Source organism: Seriola aureovittata, chromosome 19 (genome assembly GCF_021018895.1).
Source record: "Seriola aureovittata isolate HTS-2021-v1 ecotype China chromosome 19, ASM2101889v1, whole genome shotgun sequence".
NCBI classification, from domain to species: Eukaryota; Metazoa; Chordata; class Actinopteri; order Carangiformes; family Carangidae; genus Seriola; species Seriola aureovittata.
In genome coordinates, this window is record NC_079382.1 from 18595503 (window position 1) to 18616696 (window position 21194).

Here is a 21194-nt window from a genome sequence, read left to right on the forward strand (position 1 = left end):
TTCTACAAGGACTTCACTTTCTTCATGATAATGTTTACGCTGACTGTTACCACCACTCTTGTGTCAGGTACTGAAGGTCTTTCCCCGGGAATAACACGCTGCTGCTGCTGCTGCTGCAGAGGAGATTTGCTAAGATTTTGTTATAATAAGTAAGCATGACTAGTGAGAGCTGCAGAGGTGCAACTACCTGCAGAAACTCAACACGAAAGACGTCAGTCCTGGCCAGTGGCCACACTGCGTGACTGACAGGTGATCTCTGGGAGCATCACTGCAAAAACACAATGACAGTTTTAAGAAAAACAAAAGAAACGCAGGAGAGGGACAAACTGCAGAACATCTAGGACAGATTAGACGTTTGTAATGCAAAGGAATTTTACGTAAAGCTCATTTCATTACAGGAAAACTTGATCTGCTTTAAAGGATCAGTTCACATATTTTCAAGTCTGTCTTGAAACAACGTGTACAGTGAAACACGTTGTGATGGTCGTAACCGCTCCTCCTCTTCATACTGGCCTCACTAGGTTGCCGGCAGTGTACAGTAAGTGATGGTGGACAAAATCCATGGTCCTTATTCTGTGCTTGAGTTCATCAGATCAAATAGGAATCAGAAGAGAGCCTCCTCTCTTCTGATTGGCTCACTGGCCTGTTGTTACTAGAGCTCCAGATAAAAGCCTGAGAGAGGAGATTTAAAACCACATTAAAATGGTTTTTAGTTCTTAAAACTACAAATATATCTTTTATGGAAAACAACATTTCAAATAAGTGTAAATGATGGCACTTTTACACGGCACAAAACATGTACAGAAGAATAAATAAAATATATTTTGGCATTTTGTTTATAGCTCTTTGGCTACAATAGTAATCCTGACTTCCCTTTTTTTTTTTTTCGGATCCCCTCCCGTGTTTTATCTCAGTTAAAACAAACAAACACTGATAACGCCTCCATCACAGACAGGTCGTTAGGGTGAGCAGCGTCTTCCCCAAGCGTCCACCTGATTTAACAACACAGTCATATAAGCGCCATTAGCAGCACGTAAATGTTAATCACCTTGTTTTGGCTGGGAGCCCCCCCCCCCCCCACCACCACCACCACCACACACACACACACACACACACGTAATAGTGCTGTGTAACTTGCTGTTTGTCGCTTTGCAGGATTTGTGAGCACCTCACATTATCTCAATACCATCACAGTCATGGAATTTAAGCAGCTAAATGGGTGTGTCTGTTCTCATGGATTGTCTTTTCAATCTGCAGGGTGATAATGTTCTCATCAACACCTACAGCGGTGTCCTGAAGATTTCAGATTTTGGCACATCCAAGAGATTGGCTGGGATCAACCCCTGCACGGAGACCTTCACAGGTACGCTCTGACCCTCTGACTGACAGAGCCAATGCTGGATTTGTCTGCTAAATTCCCCCAAAATAGACATTTTCATGAAGGAGCAAGGGGCTAAACTTTCAGAGACGTCGGGTCTTGGCGTGAGTCTGCGGTCAGCTCGGGGAGGGTGGTGCCCCTGTGATGCCACCGCCACCACAGCAGTCAATCGCAACTCAGTTTGACCTCTTGCATTGGATCATCTGGCAGCTGATTGGAGCAGACAGGGACTTACCCTGAAAGGTGGAGCTCTTTCAGGAAACTGGGCTACTCCTTTTTATAGCCCGGACCGGCTATAAATGTGTCGCTGTCTGTTTTTAGCTCAGCACACGAGCCTCTAAAAGCAGCTAAATACGCAGGCAGTGGGCTACTATTAGAACAAAAGAGTCCTTTCAATAGAAGCTGAAAATGTTACTTTGGATTGAGCAGTGATTATGTGACGGCACAGGGAGAGAGGCCATTTGCTGTTGCACACACAAGGCCATAAGCCCTGTTAAAGCTTTTGTAACCCGCTTGGTCATTTGAAAGAACTGTGTCATCACCTCAGGACACAGGCAACGTATAATTAGGCCTAATGCAAGCTGTTTTTAGCTTTTACATCAGTTTCTTTCACATGCTGTTGACGTCACTTTCATGTAATACATAATCAGAAGGTTTATCTGCAGTTCTTATTTCGTCTTTAGTGTTTGTATGTTGAGCTGATGCAGAGCGAGTTAGCTACAAAATGCACAGAGAGCAAAAGTGCATTTGTTTTTCCAGAAGCACAGAGACTCATGTAGACCGGATGTCATTAAGATAAGTTCACGGCGAGCTTTTACCGCACATTTTTGACACAGTAATTCAGTCAATGACTAACTTTTTTTTTTTTAGGTTTGTGGGTTGATATATCTGATTAAAGATATCTGATTAAAGGAGCTATTTGTAAGTTTTGCTATTGCTTCACAGCTAACGTTGCATTAACAGCTGTTTACCTTCCAGTCTTCCCAAGCTTCAGCCATTGTTGTGTTATAATACGTCCTCTGAGCAGCGCTACTTCTTCAAGGACATTACAGTGACTCAGTATCGGAAAGTGACGAGACTAGCTGGTTAGCATGCTAACTTCAGTAGAGAAAGAAGTGACAGAAATAAAAGCAAAACAAAAGGCTTGTTTTCTACCGCTGGAGACAGCTCTTGGTGATTAAAGGACCGAAGTTTGATGCTGAACAGACAAAAAGAGAAAGAAAAGAAAGAAAAACACAGACGCTAGTTAGCTTAGCTTAGCACAAAGGGCTGAAACAATGGGAAACAGCCTGTGTCTGTTCAAATGTTACAAATCCACAGTTTGACAATGAAATGAGTTTCTGTCCCAAAAAGTCACCTATTCCTTTAATGACAACCTTTGCGAAATCTAACACCGTTAACAATTTATTAATGAAAGTATGTTTAACAACTCCTGCTGAAACACTGAGAGCCTGCAACGCATACACCCCATTTCATCTAGGTCTGTCTAAGAATTTCGTATGTTTTTCTTATGTTGTTTTCAGGCACACTACAGTACATGGCTCCTGAAATTATAGACAAAGGTCCTCGGGGATACGGTAAACCAGCGGACATCTGGTCTCTCGGATGCACCATCATAGAAATGGCAACTGGGAAACCACCTTTCTATGAACTGGGAGAACCACAGGCTGCCATGTTCAAGGTGAGGGACACCGGTGGTTACGCATCCCATCATCCCACTGGGTAACTGTTATTTTTAACAAACAGGGTGTAGAAGAGATGGATAACAATTGTAGGGACTTCATCCAGAGAGTGTTGGTCACCCGTGGTGATGAACAGCTGTGCCTCTGACATTTCAACAGAACTGAGAATGTGGTCAATTTTCATGTGTGAAAGCTGATAATTGCTCCCCTGATACGCGCAATATTTCCTAGTCATCACACTTTTTAAGATGATGTTAACTTGTCGGCTGAAAGCTTTACCATTATCGTGTGCACCTACTCCAAAAGTGGGTCGCGATCATCTGATTCATTATTATCAAGTGCACAGAAACTGAATTAACCACTAACTTGTCCTGGCACAAGGCTGCTGAAGGACTAATTACTAAATTAACCTGCTGACTAGCTGTCACACTCCCAGAGCTAGAAACTGTTTTTGTTCTTTTTTTCAAGGTTCATTTACTATTATGACCTAAGTATGTAAATTTGATTATGTAATAATAAAGGGTTTAGAATTAAGTATTGCCAACACCACCACAATGTGTTTCACCCATTGCTTCATATTGCATGATTAAAGATACTATATGTGCCTAGTCAGTTCTCCCTTAGACTCCATGATGGCACCAGACAATTAGGTTTATTAACTCTTAAACTGACGCACAGTTAGAATGGCACATTAAAAGTACTGAAAGCAAATGTAGTGTGTTGTGCAAGGCTTTTTCTACAAGGACACTTCAAATCCGTTGTCAGTTAATCTACTGCCTCATGCTGCTCTCTGTCTTTAAATGGCTATTTTCCCTCAGCTGACCTTATGAGAAAGAGGCGATTAAATAAAATAATCAGCAACCCTTGTGTCTGCACTTTTATCAGTTCCCCTTTTCATGGAGATAAAAACCAGTGAGTCAGCTGTTGTGCACCTGCATTGTGTTGCCACCTGCGTGCTGTAACGTGATCGAGCTCAGTAGAAACTCTGTGCACAAGTGTTTGTTTGGACACAAACAAACGTGTGTAGCTCATTGAGAGGAAACCTCACACTTTCCAGTTTCTGTCTGCATTTGACTTTGTTTGAAGTGTGGTCGCTTTGGATGGAAATGTAAAGTGCTACACACCAATGAAATATTCTTCTTAGCCATATGTAGCCCATTAAGGGCAGTAAATATGTTTAAGGGTTGTCTGAACGCCATTATCGCACTGAATCATGGAATTTTCCATACAGTGTGATTTAATTAAAGGGCGTGTGTTTTACTGTGCTGAATATAAACAAAACATAAAAGCAGATTCTGAGATCTGCTCTCAAATGTTAGGTGCAATTAAATCCCCTTCATCTTTCAGAGGATCTCATGTTGTGTCTGCACTTTATACAGTGTGTAGGCTTTTCCCCCAGACAGTGGAACATCTCAATACTCTTCACTCATCCCTGTGGAATGTCTCAAGGGAGGGGCATCTCCCTGCTAATCTTAAATCAACATTCCTTATCAGCTACGACAGGAATTTCTAGCGTTGTTATTGTCATGAGAGTCTCATGCTTGAACTTTGAGCGTTACTGCTCTGAGCTCGTTACCCGAGCTAAAGTCAGGCCTGAAGCGCAGACTCACAGTTCACCGGGTAAACACTCACTTAAGCTGTCTCCATGCAGTTGATTAAATAATTTACCTTGAGGGCAGGACTTCTCAGAGAGTTCACAGAAGCCGTGTGATTTCAGGTCTTTATTTGAAACTTCGTCAGGGGGGCTGCAGTCTGAACTGAACTGTGTGTAACTTTGTCTGCAGGTGGGCATGTTTAAGATCCACCCAGAGATCCCGGAGTCCATGTCGCTGGAGGCCAAAGCGTTCATCCTGCGCTGCTTTGAACCCGACCCGGACCGTCGTGCCACTGCCTTCGACCTGCTCACCGACGAGTTCCTCACAGTCACCAGCCGCAAGAAGAAGAGCAAGAGCAGCTTCACAGGTGGAGCTCAGTTCTGCAGCTGAGATGTTTTCTACTTTACTCTTTATTTGCATCTTCAGTAGCTAAGCTTCCTGACTGTAATGTAATCGATAATATAATTAAATATGTGTGTTGTGAGTGTTTGTTCATAATTGCCAGCTGCTCCTTATGGACAAAGTGTTCATCTGCAACCTCCATATTTGACACTTCTCCTGTGTTTTATTTGAATCGTTGATCCATAAGAAGATTTATTTGTAGTGTTAAGAATCAAAAACCATCTCAGTGTAGTTTTACATCTCCTCTCTTGGGCTCAGGTCAGTGAGCCAATCAGAAGAGAGGAGGCTCCGAGCCTCTCTTCTGATTAGCTGACTGTTTTCTGAGTGATTGAATAAAAATAAAGCAGCTTTCAGGAAACCGCTCAATCAAGGTTGGATGGTGGGTCCAGGTGGGCGGGGCTTGGGGCGTGGTTGAGAGCGGTGTTGTGACATCTCAGAGTTACAGAAGTCCTGATGCAGGTTTTAAGGCTCAATTTCTAAATACAGGCTGCGTGCATTTCTCTGTGGACTGAGCACTTTGATATTTTCACAGTATTAATATAGAACCTAGACCTGCTTTATAATCAAAACAGACATGGAAATTTCCCTTTATACAATATGGGACCTTTAATCTCCATTGTTTGGATTTCAGAATAGCCTCAGTTCTTGTTGTGTTTTCACCCTGAAGAAGTAATGCCATCATGCGCCCTGGCACCAGCACAAAAAGATTATAGAAAAGCTTAAAATCTTGTCCGTCACTGTGTACAGGGAAATGTTCTGTTTTGTCCTTGATTAACTGCTTTTTTATGTTTTTCTCCCACAGCTCTGTCTCCAGGGTCAGGTGAGTTATTTCACTCTCTAAACTTCATCTCTCACACATATTTACCACTAGAGGGGCTACTTTATAAACAGGACATCAGTTCCAAGAAACATCTGCTTGCCCTCAAGAGCATGTAGGCTACAGTTTTCATTTTTCTTCTGCCAGCGGTTACCTCCCTCACACGACTCTGCCCTTTCCAAGAACTCCGTTGCACAACATGACCTCTTTCCAAATTCTTGAATGTCTTTATAATCCCTGTTTCATAAATTACATGAAACAGGGATTATAATAATGTCATTTCCTGCCAAATACATCAGACAGAGCTAAACCTGATGATAAAGTAGCATCTATTTGAAGCATTAGAATCCAGTTTTCACTGTCTTGGAAGCTTTAGCTCTCTTTGTGGTAGAAGAATAGCCGGTACAGAAAAAATCTCCTTCTGTGCTACAAGGCAATATGTCACATTATTAGTGTATAAATGATACATGAAGCACCGGTGAGGTTTAATTTCATCTTGTGTCTTCAGAGTACCTCCGCAGCATCTCTCTGCCGGTGCCCGTGGTGGTGGAGGACACCAGCAGCAGCAGTGAGTACGGCTCCGTCTCCCCTGACAACGACCTCAACACCAACCCCTTCATCTTCAAGCCCAGCGTCAAGTGCTACAGCGAGAGAGATGTCAAGGGGCCCAGGTCGCTCTTCCTCAGGTAGCAAGTGGCGCCCAGGCATTTTATTTTTTTTTAATGTCAAGTAAACGGGGTCAGAGCGGCCTTTTAGTAGAAGTCTGACATTTATTCCTGACATGATGCTGTTTTGTTGATTAGGTTTTGACTGCAGTATTGATGATAATACGCTGATTTACTCCAATGCAGAGCTGGTTCCCAACCTTTTTAGCTTGTTTTGAGTCATTTTTCCCTTATTTTATTTGCTGTTAAAAAACAAGCCATTTTCATCAATAAATCACTTTATTCGTCCCCAGTTGGTTGTGCAGCAGTGAAACAGAAAGAAACACAGCACATAAAACACGATAGAAATACAAAATTGAAATGGAAACACAATTGAAAATATTTCAAAATAAGTGAAATATGAATAAAAATATAAAGTCATAACTTTTTCCTCACAGAGTTTAGTTGAGAAATGTTCGCCATACCCGTTGTTTCTTTTCATTTATTTAAAATTGGCAGAAAATAATCAAAGAAAAATTTAATTGCATAGGTTCTGCATCGCTGCCTCTCTGTTAAAGTTTTTGAAGAATTTAGCTTGTTTTGCTGCAGCTAAATGAGTGATGTCAAAGCAAAGACACAAGTTTTAAATACATTCTGAGTTTTACTTGCATGTTTGTTTGAAAACTATGATGTAGGAGCTACATTATAAGTGGAAAATAAAACTTTGTTGTGGCAGTCCAAAAAGTTTTCTTTTCTTTTCTGCTCAGTATTCCTGTGGAGAACTTCGAGGACCACAGTGCCCCTCCATCTCCTGATGAGAAGGATTCAGGGTTCTTTATGCTTCGGAAGGACAGCGAGAGGCGAGCCACCCTGCACCACATCCTCACAGAGGACCGGGACAAGGTGGTGGCCAACCTGATGGAGGCCCTCACACAGGTTGGTTATGAGAGGAGCTCGAAATGTGCAGTGTCAAATAATAAAAGCCCTCATAACTCCTGTATACCTCATCTGTCTTCATCTTCCTCTCCCACCCCTCTCACCTCCCAGGGCTCTGAGGAAATGAAGCTGAAGCCTCAGCTCATCTCCACCCTCGTGGTCAGTCTGGCTGACTTTGTGCGCATGGCCGACAGGAAGATCATCGCCAACACGCTGAGTCAACTCAAGCTGGAGCTGGACTTCGACAGCAGCGCCATCAGTCAGCTGCAGGTCGTGCTGTTTGGCTTCCAGGACGCTGTAAGTACTGCACACAAAAACGCTGCGTCACATCACAGAGCCAGAAGGTCATGGTATTTATTTTATTTAATCTCACATCTCATCCTACTGGGTTAATGAATTATTGATCAAAATGTTATCAATCAAACTAAAACAACCCAAACCCAAAATACTCCACATCTCTCTGCTTCTTGCATCACTTTATCGGAGGCTCACATTTAAAACTGCAGCAGCGACAAAACCCAAACTGTTGTTTTGAAGCTTTATTTGCTGAGATTCTCTTCTCCTGCACCTGTAACATGTAATTTTCCGTCTATTATCAATCCCCCTATCTGTAGGCAGAGGTGCTCCTAGCCTCTGCACAGACCATGGGCTCCGAACATTTCAGGATAATTGTTGTCATTTTGCATGAGCTGCAGACGGCAGCAGTGCTGTCGTGTTGCTGCTCCTCCTGCACAGTGATCTGACAGCTAACTGTGAAATACTTGTAACCTTTAAGTGAGGCAGTAAAAAGGTGGGGGTCTGTCAGGAGTAATTGCACATCGTATAAAAAGGCTGTTCTGCTCTTCCCCTTCAGAGATGCAATTGTGCAGATGATATTGCACTAGAGCAAGTGGTTGTTTTTGTATGAGGAAGAGGTATTGCATAATCCTGTTAGAGGATGAAGCTCTGATGCCTCCTGTTGGTCATCAGTGAAAACAATGTAGAGTAGAGGAGGGAGAAATTCATGCAGCCGGGAAGATTCATAGTTTGGTTTATAGAGCACAAGTTATAAAATTCAATAATTGACTGAAATATCTTAAAAGTTGTGCAAACATACAGTAGAATGGTGCTTTAAAGATGCCTTCTGGTCAGTGTAGCAGAGGATAATGAGAATAAGAAAGAACAATAAACTATATTTTGCAATTATTTGAAATGTATTCAGTATTAGAATACAGTATAACTTTCTTTCTGACTGTTGAACCTTTCACATTTCCAGGTAAACAAAGTGCTGCGAAACCACAACATCAAGCCTCACTGGATGTTTGCTCTGGACAACATCATCCGCAAAGCTGTGCAGACCGCCATCACAATCCTGGTGCCAGGTAGTGTCTCGAGCAGAGTGCTATAATAATAATAATATAAACAGAGGAAAGCAGCAAATCCTCACATCAGAAGCTGGAACTGACTCCATAATCAATCGAAACAGTTCATGAATGATCGAAATTGGTCTAAATATTCTTATTGATCGACTAATCAACTTTAATCTTTTCAGTTCTAAACCTACTTTTAAGATATATTTATGATTACTTGTCAGGAATCTGATCTTAGTGCAGCATCAGAATCAATGGTATTTTCCATACATAACAAATAAATCAAACAAAGTGCATCCTGTCCGTCCTGTTGATCATCATTGTGTCTTGTGTGTGTTCAGAGCTGCGGCCTCACTTCAGTCTGGCCTCAGAAAGTGACCCGGCCGATCAGGAGGACGTCGACGACGACACTGAGCCGGAGGGAAACTCCGCCCACCAGAGCCGGGCTCCTCCCATCGCCGCCCACGACGACACCGTGGCCACGTCGGGAGTCAGCACGCTCAGCTCCACCGTCTCACACGAGTCCCACAATGCACAGCGCTCTGTGAGCATGGAGCTGGGCAGGATGAAGCTGGAGACCAACAGGTAGGCATGAACGTCTACTGTAATCGGATAGATAAACCATTAGATGTGTTATTATCTATTCATTTCTGATAATAGTCTGTGAAATAAAAACTCCTGCTGTGTTTCCTGCGACCTGTTTGACTCCAGGCTGCTGGAACAGCTGCTGGAGAAGGAGAGAGAGTATCAGGCCATCCTGCAACTAGTGCTGGAAGAGAGAGAGCAGGAGATCAGACTACTGAGGCTGCGATCTGAGCCCGCAGGTCTGTACTCTGATTTCATTTTAACACTGACTGTAGGTTATACTAGCCTCACTTGTACAGCAGCTGCTGTAGAATGCATGAAAGCGCAAAGAAACATTCAAACATTCACCAAGGTTGCATCAGACTGTTTTCCCTTCAGCTCACTAAGTAATTTATAGAAGTTGTTGTAACAACAGCGCACATGAACAGAACTTCTTCTTTCTTTTTTTTTATCAAATGCATCCTGACTTGCTGATTTGATGATATTGCTATTGAAGAAATGATAGCAGCCTCTCAAAAGATCTTTATATGTGCTGCCATTTTTATTTGCTTGTGTGTCCAAATTGGACCTTTGAGCCCAATATCAATATCTGAGAATTACTGCATATCAACAGAAACATTATATCATCAGATATTAGCTTTTAACACAAGCCTTTTTGGTGGGATTTACTTACATTCAGTCAGTAAAGAGTCATGATAAACATTATGTACAGTGCACAATGCAGTGTTACATAACAATATGTTTTGAACAGTAAAATTGACTGGAAATGACATTGTCATGAATTATAACTATAAATAAATCCACAACTTGAACAAAACATGTTAAAGTTCAATTATGAAGTTTATATAATACATGAAAATATATGCAAAAATACAGCCTGCCGATTTTGATTTTTATGATTTTTTTATTATTATCGTTGTTGTTCTTTACATTTTGTTATGATCATTCAAATGTTTTATATGTAGAGGACGGCCCAGTTTTAATTTTGGAGTATAACTTACTTTCCTTTGATATTTTTCCTCATACTACATGTGATAATAGATGCAGTTTTGTTTTGCATATCTGCCAACATACAAAGTATATTTTACTTTTATTTATCTATTTCACTATTTGTGAGTCAATATTATTACAATGTGTATATACAGCATACTATATTGGTTGGGCTTTAAGTATTGATTATTACCTTAATTTGCATGGCATAGGAAAAAAAGATATTGAATAAGCAAAGTTATAAAATGAATCACTCTGACATGTGCAGTGCTGTATACGGTAGCTATGAACTCAGTGAATGAATAGATGATTTTGGCTTCTGTGATGATGCAGCACAGTTTTTCTTTGTGGAAATGTCAGCTGATTGAGCTCCGGTGCACTGAGGGAATTTGTTCACTCCCTTCTCTGGCAGACGTCCCCACGTCACCCACGGAGGGAGGGACGAGTCAGACTCCAGACAGACATGAAGACTCGGAGCTGACCAGCTGGCTGAGGCTTTACGGTGCTGACCAGGACTCCATAGAAAGAGTGAGTCCCTGCTTTTATCTTCTGGAGCTGGACCATGACTACTGCGTGCTTTATTATTCAATCATTTTGTCAGTTGTTGTCATGTGGCTCATTTATCATTTGCCATTTTTTCAACTGCATTAACACTGTTCATGTAAGAATGAAGTTTTCTTGGATTTGCCATGAATCTGTTACAGAGTTTATTTAGGTACAAGAAAAGTATGTATGTTTATATTAACATAGTGACTTGCCGTTTGTGCCATCATGATTTGTCTTCAATCAGAGCTTTACCCAAAGCTTCTCAGGCATTTCATCATATTGTGGGAAATGAACAGTTAAGACTGAGGAAGAATGTATTGATCTCATTTTATCCACTCTGACTCCTTAGATACTGAATGAGGAGTATACGTTGAACGACATCCTCCATGATGTAACAAGAGACGATCTGAAGAGTTTAAGACTGAGGTAGTACATCCGTCTTTTTTATTTTACTCTTTTTAAGATGATTCACTTCTGTGTTTATTTAGTTACAAAAATACATGATGACACTTCCATCTGTAGCACGCTAATTGTCCCGAATGCCCACAGAAGTCTGTGCATAATGGTAGAGTTTGTATTGATGTATTTTCCGGTTCTTACTTTAGGTTTGCAAAGGCAAAGTTTGCACTTTCTCAGGATTTAGCAGGTAGCTAAACTGTGCTCACAAGCTCTGAAAGTGTTTTCACAGGTGGCACAGATTTGGTTCTGGATGTAGTTCTCACAGCCTTTATGTGGCTCTGCTCAGGAGGTCGCACTAATTGTGAAGTTTAGGTTCAGGTAGGGTTGGCAGAGCTGTGGTTAATTGATCAAGCTGATCACATCACATCTGTAAACCTGCTTCTTAGCTGACTGTTTTAAATTTCTCCCATCTGTGGCATCTTCTCAGCTCATATTGTGTCATGTTCACATAAGAGTGAAAAGAGTCAACAACCAATATTGAGCCATTATAGCCATTACTATATGTGCAGGATATGTTCATTTCTGCTTTTGGCATCCCACAGTATAAAAAAGGATGGTGGTAAACAGCAGTACAAGCCCCACATTTATAGAGGTGAGAGTGGTGACGGCATGCAGACAAGGCTGTTAAATCATTTTTTGTGGAGACCTACTGTATAGCAAGCACTGTTAGTACAGTTAGCGACAGTAGCCAGGAAGCTCATTGTCTCATACTACGCACTGCCTGACTCTCAGGACAAGAAAAAACAGTCAAAAGTAATGAAATGTTAGAAAGGGGAATTGTGGGCGGCAAAAAAAAAAGCCTTTCTTCAGTTCTTGGAAAACCGAGTTATAGGACATACAGGATAATTTATGTACATACAATCTGCAAAATACTGTATTGTGCTGTATATTGTAACCTAACAGTCTTTTCACTGTTTCTTGTCAGAGGTGGGATCCTGTGTAAACTATGGAAGGCCATCACAGACTACAGGCAGAAGCCAACCTGAGGCCTTAAGTGGCGACAACCACTCAGAGAAGCCAGGACCTTTGTCCCATTAACTCAGTATTCTCCTCTTTACCTCAGAATTTATAAGAGCAAGACTTTTAGGAGAAGAACCTGTGTTCACCATGTGTGCAGAGCAGCTGTCAATTCATACAACAAAACTCCCTGACCGTTGTTCTTGTAGTGTTTTATAATTATGAAACAAGGATTTTGGATATGAGGTCATTGTGAAAGCAACAATTACTAAGAAGTGCCACTAGTTTTGTTATGCCTGATGGACATGGCGCTGCGTTTTTGTTACAGGTGCGTTTGAAAATGATAATTTTGGTGGAAAATCTATCATTCAAACCTTGAAAACTGTCAAAACATTTTTCTCCCGTCTTTACGAGATGTCACGTTTACAAAGCTGGAGACTGACTTTTTTCTAATATAAGCCTGAGATACAAAATACTACATTCGAATTCATCTGTACTAATATTTTTATCATAGGCATCTAGTCACTACTTTATTTAAATTGATTTTTAATTTAATTGTTATGGTAATCTGAAGGATGTCAATGCATGCCCTCTTTAATTTCTTTTTTTTTCTTTTTTTTTTATCAGTACTGAGACTTATTTGAATTGTGGATGTTTTTTTTTTCACATTTCCTTTTTTGATAGGAATCTACATTTTTATTTTTCACAAACATGTAAATATTGTGTTATAAAATTATATGTGAACAACATTTATGTACTTTAAAAATATATTGTTAAACATTGTCAAATCTCCATGTGGACTGGAGCGAGTCTATGATGAACATGTGAAACATAAATTGGATATTATTGTATCTCGTAGTGTCAAAAATCAAAGGAGATAATATTCAGTTAGTAATTGATATTACATTGGATCATTTGCTCTGTTTTTGTTCTTGTACACTGACAAAATTGTGTTTATCTTGCTTGTGTAGATATCAATCACATGTATGTTGTTATGAAATATCAAATGCTAAACAAATTTCACATGGAAGAGCCTTGACTTTTTTTTAAATTATTTTAAAACATGATGTCAGAAACCGGGGGAAACTAATCATGAGCAGTGTGTCTGTTTTGTTTCATATCTATAATGATTCAAGATTTTTGTGTCATATTGTTAAATAAAACTTTTCATCTTGAAACTGTGAAACAAATATTGTAGTTTTTGCATCAGCATTACTTACATAATAGGCTAACACACAACCTACTGGTTTGTTTGTAGCACAATCTAAAACAGATGCAATTAAAGGAGCTTTCCACTGTAAAACTAAAAAAACATACAGATACAGGCAGACAAATGCACACACACACATACCTAATTACATCTTAATATAAGTAAGTGCCTGAAAATATTACAGGACAATAAAAAACAAAGACTTTAGGGCTACAGAAAAAGTAAATAGATCACATAAAGTGATATAAAAAAAATGTTCCGTTGTAGTCTAACTTGTGCTGCTGTTCAAATGACTGCAGGCTATAATGGGCCTTTTAAGGAAAGCAAACACCAGTAAGCAAAAGAGAGATCAACAGAGCTAAAGGTTTGCTTGTTGCGTGTTTGTTTAGACCACTGTCACACACAACAAGGGTGACATGAAAATTACAATCAGACATCCATTTTGTCATTTGTAAGAGACAAGTAAGTAAGATATACATTAGTAAAGAATAAAGAGTATAAATCTAGTAAGTTTAATAGTCCTGTGTGGTTTCTGCTTCTTGTCTCCATAATGTAGAATAGCTACTATTGTAGGCTAAATCGGTATTCATGAATAAATATTTAATTGTGTTTTCTTCTGTACAGAAATCCCATTGGTAGAGATGTAATAGTGTAGTTGTCTGAGGTACAGGTGTGCTGCTTCCTGCCTGCCATATTTATTCATATCGGTGACGTCAGTGGATTCTGAGCCATAGCACCCGAACGTTCTCGTCTCGCGGCCGTCTCCCCCTCACCATGACAACGACACTTTTTAGCATCGTCAGAGGACTAACCGTTAGCTCCTTCGCACAGTATCTGGCAACGATTTTTCTGTAAAATACTGTGTTTAAAATTCGCCATTTGCGGAGATATTATTTTCATGTAGGAAGGCCATCCTCTGCTGGTAAGCAGCCTCATGCGTCGGAGACCAGCCGGAGGCAGAAGGAGACGCCGTTTAGCTGCGTGAACAACATGGCTCTGCTTAAGCATCCCTGGCTGCTGCTCGCTTGTGTTGTGTTGTTGTTGTTGACGGTTCAACCTGCCTTCACTCGTTCTTCTCCGATATCGGACCTTAAATCTAAGATATCAGGGGTGGAGGAGCTGCTGGAGGAGTTCCGCAAGACGCTCCAGCAGGACCAGGCGTACAGGGCAAGCGATGTGATTGACTCCTGTGTGGGCGACTTCGACGCCGTTGGGGAGCGCATCATCCGGGCTAGGGCCTCTGTGGAGCAAGGGGCCACCTTCCTGCTGGTGCCGGAGAGGGTGTACAGCTGGAAGGACTGCCTGCACGCCTGCTGCTCCCAGCCTCACTGCACCGTGGCGCTGGTCCAGGAGGACCTGAGGCAGCCCGGGGACAGCCTCCGATGCTACCTGTTCAACTGCACCTACAGGAACAAAAATGTCTGCTCCTTCGCTCCACAGCAAGGCTTCACCACATACAGCCGGACTCCCAACACAACGCAGGGACACCTCCCTGTTTCATCCAGCGGTTCAGCCAGGAGGCCGGGGGAAGGGCTCCCTGATGAGGGTGATGCACAAGGTGGGAGATGCTGCTGGTAACAACACGACCTGAGACCATGAATCATAAAATGATTCGTCCATGATATCATCATGATATCATATCATTATTAGGCAAATGACTCTGTGTCTGAATGCCTAACCTACTGTTCATCTTAGGTTAAGATTATTAAAAAATACACAGGGTCCATGTTTACCCTTGCAGTTAACAATCTGTTGTATGGTTCACTAGTTGAAGCTTACTTAACCAGTGAACAAGTATTTAATAACCAGGTAAACATGCTGGTTTGCTATTAACTTGTTAATTATAACTGACAACGACTTAACAAAAATCCAGTTACATTGCTGAAACAAGCAAAGGATTCTCCGATTTTATAATGGGCACAAAGTAAAGGTTTTATTCTGGTTACCTTGTCATAGGTAACATTTTAACCAGTGGTTCAATAATTAAAGCTACTGATCAAATTGAAATACAACTAAGAAAGGAGAATTTTCAAATGTTATGTAAAGGGTTTTTTTTCTTTTTGCTGAACTAACATGAAGAACTACAGAATAAAAATGACTTAACATTTGTTTGTGAGTGAAAATGAATGAAGATGAACAAGCACAGCAGGGATCTGTGAGTGACTTATGATGGTTACTGGAAATGTTACTTAATTATTCAGTAGAATGCTACTCTTCTTATGCAGTAAACAAAACAGCAATGAAAAAGGGATGACTGATGTGCCTTTATTTATTGTGCACAACCATATTGGAAAGGTTTATGCAATAATAGAAACGTATCAGTTTTCTAACACTTCCGTAGAGCTCAGCACTTTAGGGTTAGCCACTAAAAACTGCTGCTTATCTTGATAAAACAGGCAGCGTGGGTTAATGATTTGCTTTTTAGGTTTTGGTCTTGCAAAATTAGACCAGGGCACTGAGACCAGCAGCAGGTGTTTGTATGACAACAGTTATCTCTTTTATTTGTTTTACTAGTGATTTCCATCCAAACAGGCAGAGTGGACAGTGGATTGTGCAGTTACAGAAATTACCCACAAACTGTTTTGATAATGAAATCATCATTTTCTAAATCTCAATTGAAAGGGAAATTGTTTGGTATTTTTTCACTATTTTCTGGCAATTTATTGACTAAACAATTAATCAAAATAAAATAATCAGCAATCACAGCATTAAATAAGTACAATCTTTTAATCAAATGTAAAGATATCTCTATTTTTAATAACCTTTCTGAATGTCTTAACCCACTGTATACCACATATAACTGAGGGTTTCCTGTTTGCAGAGGTGGATGAGCCTCCTCGCAGTGACGCTGGGCAGGATGTGGTGATCCAGTTGCCCACAGACTGGGCCGTCCTGGATGGCCGGGACAGTGTGGATGACCATGGGATCAGCCACTATGAATGGACTCTTGTTAAAGGGGCTACAGCCATCAATATGAAGGTCAGTGTTTACGTCACATAGTATTATATTCAGTTAATACGAATAGCCAAGCCACTTTGCAGCATATTGACCATACACAGTTTAATTTGGGTGCTCCGTGTGAGAAATAAAGCCTGTAACTCACTGACAGTGGATTGCTCTAGCTCACTCCACTTAATTGAATTTCTTGTGAACGTTGCTAAAACTCCAGAGGAAAAGAGGCTTTGGTATTCTCTCATTTTGGAATCAGATGATTCTAACATTTGCATTTGCAGTATAAATGGTCACAGGCATCAGAGTCAAATTACATGTGTGTGTTTGCATTAGTTGTCGCATTTAAGTCAACAGAGTGGCTTGTGTCCAGAGCTCCATAATACCCTACTGTATCAAAAGAGAAAAAGAGTTTTTATGCACAAACCTGCCTTGGAGCCTGCCCTCTGTTCACGGTTTTAGAAGTGACATGGGAAACTTCCAACACTTTCATGTATGGTCAGTTTTCACCATTTCCTACCTTCAACAGAAAATAGTTCCCATTGAAAACACTTGACAGCGAGGCCTGTGGATTATTCTGAGTAACTGAGGCATTTTTTGCGGAAAGATATGTTGCTATCTTTAGAGTAGGGGTGGCTGATATGACAATGTATACTGTCCAATGTGTCTGCTGTCAGAGACTTGTAAATATCCCTTAAACACCACAAGGTGTACCAGGTAATCAGGACTGTGTTATGGCGTATTGGATGTTGATATCATTACTGCATCAAAGTGATGAAGCGTTTCAATTTTTCAAGTATTTACATGATAAAATTGAGCATTTCATACATATTTATAGTGTAATTATTTGAGTATTTATATTTATCTTTTGTTATTTGTGTATTTTAGACCTTTATTAATCAGACAATAGACATATGACAGAAAATGAAGGCAGAGACAGAACTGACGAATGACATGCAAGAAATGTTTCCAGCCGGACGCGAACAAGGGATGATGCAGTTCATGGTCAGCACCCTAACCCCCAGGCTCACAGTGTATCCTCAAAAGTCATTTTTTTAATGCATTGAGAACCACAAAGAAAATTCCTCTTAGCTCCACTGAACTCGTGTGGGTACAGATGTTAGCCTACTGCTAAACTCTGTCCTACATTTAAGAGATATAAAACAATAGAGGCTTTCAGAAACGTGGGTCTTTGCTCATAGAGTTTATTCAAATCTGATAGCAGAACTGTTGTCCATCCTTAGACTCTTTTTGTATGTGTGTTGAAGGCGACCCATCCAGGGCTTTTGAAGATAAGTGGTCTCCAGGAGGGTGTGTACACTTTCCAGATGACAGTCACGGACATATCGGGCCAGAAGAGCTCCGACAACGTCTCCGTCACTGTGCTGGCACCAAAACACCAAGCAGAAGGTGATGTACTCACCAAAACATGTATCTTTGATGTGTGTGTGTGTTTTGTTTTTAGCTCCTTTGTGATGTACTGATTCTCCCAAGGTTCATATTTAAACCCAAATGAAGGTGTTGCTGAAGCTGAGCTTTTGTGGTGGCCGGATGTGTAGTTATACTTTTCTGTGTCCGCAGTGTGCACAGGTCACTGTTCAAACTACCAGTTCAAGTGTGATGACGGTTGCTGTATTGACATCACCTATGCTTGTGATGGGAAGCAACACTGTCCAGATCGCTCTGATGAAGACTTCTGCCCAAACTGTGAGAAACATTTCCTGTTCAGAAATGCTTGGCTTGTTTGTTTTTGTTTTTTTTTTGATGGTGTAAGCACTGTCTTTTATAATATCTGGTATTATCAGAATCAGTTAAAGGAAACACGCTTAAAGGGCAAGAAAGAAGAAAAAATACACAAAAGCATTCAGATCCACCCACCATCCATCTGTTTTTCTGTGATTACTGTAGTCGACAGCAGCAGGAAGTCAGTCACCCACCCTGTCGACCTACCCAGCCCTCATCGATCTGGAGCTCAGACAGAGGAGGCTGAGGATGGCTCCATGCTCCAGAATGGACCCAGGAAGACCATAGAGAGCATCGTACCACTTCAGGACAGCACTGTTACTCAACAAAGTCCCAGTCAACAGAAGGCTTCTGTCAGTCAATGCAAGTGTTTATGTCTTTAAACACATTTTATCTCGAATAACTGCAACAAGAGACCTGAAAATGTTGCTGTGTGTGATAACACAAAACATAGTAGGGTGGGAATACATGGTTGGATGAGAATCTACCAGAATTTTTTTACTTTAGCAGCACCTGTTCAAATGTGCACTAGCAGTGTGATCCTCCATCACTGTGTCTTTAGTGCAGTAGCCCTTTGTAAAGTGGCAGAGATGGTTTTAGTGCGTGTCTGGACAGAGAAGCAGATGGAGCCCCTGTAGGCAGCCATTGAGTCATAGCACAGAGCTGAAAATGCTGGCAAAGCCACAGGGCCACTCTGCATTCCCTGGGAAAGCAGCTCCGTGCTGCATATTCTCTGAGTACAGGAACAAAGCACCTCTGTCCCCTCCGCCATCTGATCCCTGAATCAGGCAAACACTTCCACCATTGCTGTTTGCCATATGTATTACTAGGGTGAGGTGTATTCTCAGGAGTCTTTTCTTCATTTCACAAATGCTCAGGCCCATGTTCACATGCTTGGCAAATTTAGTCCCCATTGTATAGCAGAGAGAGGAGAGGTCAAAGGGAATAGCACCAGATATATTTTGTACATTGTTGTCTTGGTGAACTCTGTTTATTGTGGGTAATGTAGTTAATCTTCTATCACTGAAAGTAAGGATTGTTTTTATCGCTGATTAATCCCTCATTAGTCAATAAAATGTCAGAAAATAGTTGATAATGCTTGTCACAATCCCCCAGAGCCTAAGATGACGCCCTCATATTGCTTGTTTTTCCAACCAGCAGCCCAGCAACCAAGCATTTTAATTTTCAAACAGAGAAAATCCTCACATTTGAGAAGCTGAGATCACTGAATGTTTGGCATTTTTGTTGGATAAATTACTTAAATGACAAATAATTCATCCAAATTGTTGTAGGATAACATTTTTGCAATCAACTTATCAGATAATCCACTAATTGTTTTGGAGCTATGCTACACCAGTTGTCCCTATGTGCTTGTACACGAGGGGGTAAGTTTGCATGTTTCCATGATGTCAAATGTGAAACAAGGTAAAGGTAAACCGTTCTCTCTCTACCTGTAGATCCGTGTGCTGCAGCTCCAGTCGTAGGACCCTGTAAAGGCACCTTCCCACGCTGGTACTATGACCAAAACGCAGGAGAATGCAAACACTTTCTGTATGGTGGTTGCCAGGGCAACCATAACAATTTCCTCCAGGAATCAGACTGTGTCAGTGAATGCATACAAAAAAGTGAGAATTAGCTTTTTGCCCTTTTGTTTTATACTAATTTTGTAACTGCAACGTAAACTACTATACATTTTACAAATAATGGAAACATCTTTCAGGTCCGGCTTTCAAACCAGCAACTGTGGCCCCTCCCATCACCAGACAGACTGAAATAGGTAATTTTTCTTAAACGGGAGAAAAGCGTCGAACAGCTGACTGCTTCATAAACTAAACTGCATTTGTACCTGTTGTTATAGCTGCCCCTAAAGTCTCCCAGAAACAAGCAGAGAGCGACGTCCCGGTCTCAAAACCATTTCCAGTGATGGGAGGACATCCAGTCCCAGAGTCAGGTGAGACCCAGCGTCTGTGTCTCTGTCTCTGTGTCTCTTGTTCCTTTCATGGTTTATGAGTAATGTTCTGTGTTTTCGGCCTCTGCTTCCTCCTCCTCCAGGTGCAATCCTTCCTCTGGCTCTCGGACTAATCATCACCGCCCTGCTTCTGCTCATGATCGGCTGTCGTCTCAGACTCGTTCGTCACAAGCTGAAGAAAGCCCGAGCCCTCACCACGGAGGAGTCTGATTACCTCATCAACGGCATGTACCTGTAGCCAATCAATCAGGGGCAGCAAATAGAAGAGCGCAGATATCTGACAAAGAGACTCGGAGAGGGTGTCATCATCAGAGCCTGAGCCAGGACTTCTTAAACTTGCACTCTGCATTTCTTGTCTCTAATTTGTCCTCACTTCAAGCTGGAAACATCCCAACTCTCACCTATCATGAAAGTTTCTCACACTGAACCCCTCTGATTGATAAAACTGCTGCTGATAGACGCTGTCATCAAAACCAATGACATAGATGCTCGTGAATTCATGCTTATGTTGTCTTAACAAAATCTGATTGTGAATCCCTGAGGAATTATCAACATTCTTACTTAGATGCTGATATACTGGTCTGTATTCCCCCATTGATTTCTGGGATATACCTTAAGTCCCTTTTATTAAAATAATTTTCATCCCTGAAATTGGTTGCTTTGATATTTATTTTATTTATTCATTTTCCTGACTAGTGCTGCATAAAAATGTTGTATTTCTGCCACTGGATGGCGCTGATCTACCATGCTGTAGATTTTACCCGAACTAAACTGAGGGCAGAACTTAAATACTTTGGAGTGCCTGTTGTTAAAGTTAGTCTTTCAGTATCCCAGAATAAAGCCATAGTAAGTTGAACCCACTCCTGCCTGAGTCTGTTGCATATCTTTCTTTCTCACGCAAACATTTGTGGAGTATGAAACTGTATTTACGCAGATGTATTCTTTCTAAGTGCTGTCTTCATGTGAGATATTAAAGTTTATTA

At 41.0% G+C, this 21194-nt stretch overlaps 2 protein-coding genes across 2 annotated transcripts in view; both read left to right on the top strand.

Moving 5' to 3' along the window:
- Window positions 1-13530, top strand: part of map3k5 (mitogen-activated protein kinase kinase kinase 5) — a 65097-nt gene extending 51567 nt beyond the window's left edge. The window contains exons 18-30 of the mRNA XM_056405654.1: window positions 1258-1363; window positions 2902-3059; window positions 4845-5022; window positions 5860-5877; window positions 6383-6560; window positions 7286-7454; window positions 7566-7751; window positions 8710-8815; window positions 9145-9388; window positions 9515-9627; window positions 10791-10906; window positions 11274-11350; window positions 12309-13530. Of these exons, the coding sequence (XP_056261629.1) occupies window positions 1258-1363; window positions 2902-3059; window positions 4845-5022; window positions 5860-5877; window positions 6383-6560; window positions 7286-7454; window positions 7566-7751; window positions 8710-8815; window positions 9145-9388; window positions 9515-9627; window positions 10791-10906; window positions 11274-11350; window positions 12309-12369 (1710 nt within the window). The 3' untranslated portion in view covers window positions 12370-13530. The remainder of the gene's footprint in view (window positions 1-1257; window positions 1364-2901; window positions 3060-4844; window positions 5023-5859; window positions 5878-6382; window positions 6561-7285; window positions 7455-7565; window positions 7752-8709; window positions 8816-9144; window positions 9389-9514; window positions 9628-10790; window positions 10907-11273; window positions 11351-12308) is intronic.
- Window positions 13531-13672: 142 nt separating this feature from the next.
- Window positions 13673-21071, top strand: lrp11 (low density lipoprotein receptor-related protein 11). The gene is made up of 9 exons (XM_056405659.1): window positions 13673-15108; window positions 16372-16529; window positions 17768-17909; window positions 18081-18206; window positions 18408-18605; window positions 19700-19867; window positions 19963-20019; window positions 20101-20193; window positions 20295-21071. The coding sequence occupies exons 1-9, from the start codon at window positions 14541-14543 to the stop codon at window positions 20447-20449; spliced, it is 1665 nt and encodes a 554-aa protein (XP_056261634.1). The 5' UTR covers window positions 13673-14540; the 3' UTR covers window positions 20450-21071.
- Window positions 21072-21194: the final 123 nt, after the last annotated feature.

What these genes read in the sequence shown, in the direction of transcription:
- lrp11 (XM_056405659.1), top strand. Translation starts at nt 14,541, where the DNA reads ATGGCTCTGCTTAAGCATCCCTGGCTGCTGCTCGCTTGTGTTGTGTTG. An exon ending in GAAGGCTTCTGTCAGTCAAT is followed by an intron (nt 18,606 to 19,699) that starts GCAAGTGTTTAT and finishes CTCTACCTGTAG; the next exon opens with ATCCGTGTGCTGCAGCTCCA. An exon ending in CAGTGAATGCATACAAAAAA is followed by an intron (nt 19,868 to 19,962) that starts GTGAGAATTAGC and finishes AACATCTTTCAG; the next exon opens with GTCCGGCTTTCAAACCAGCA.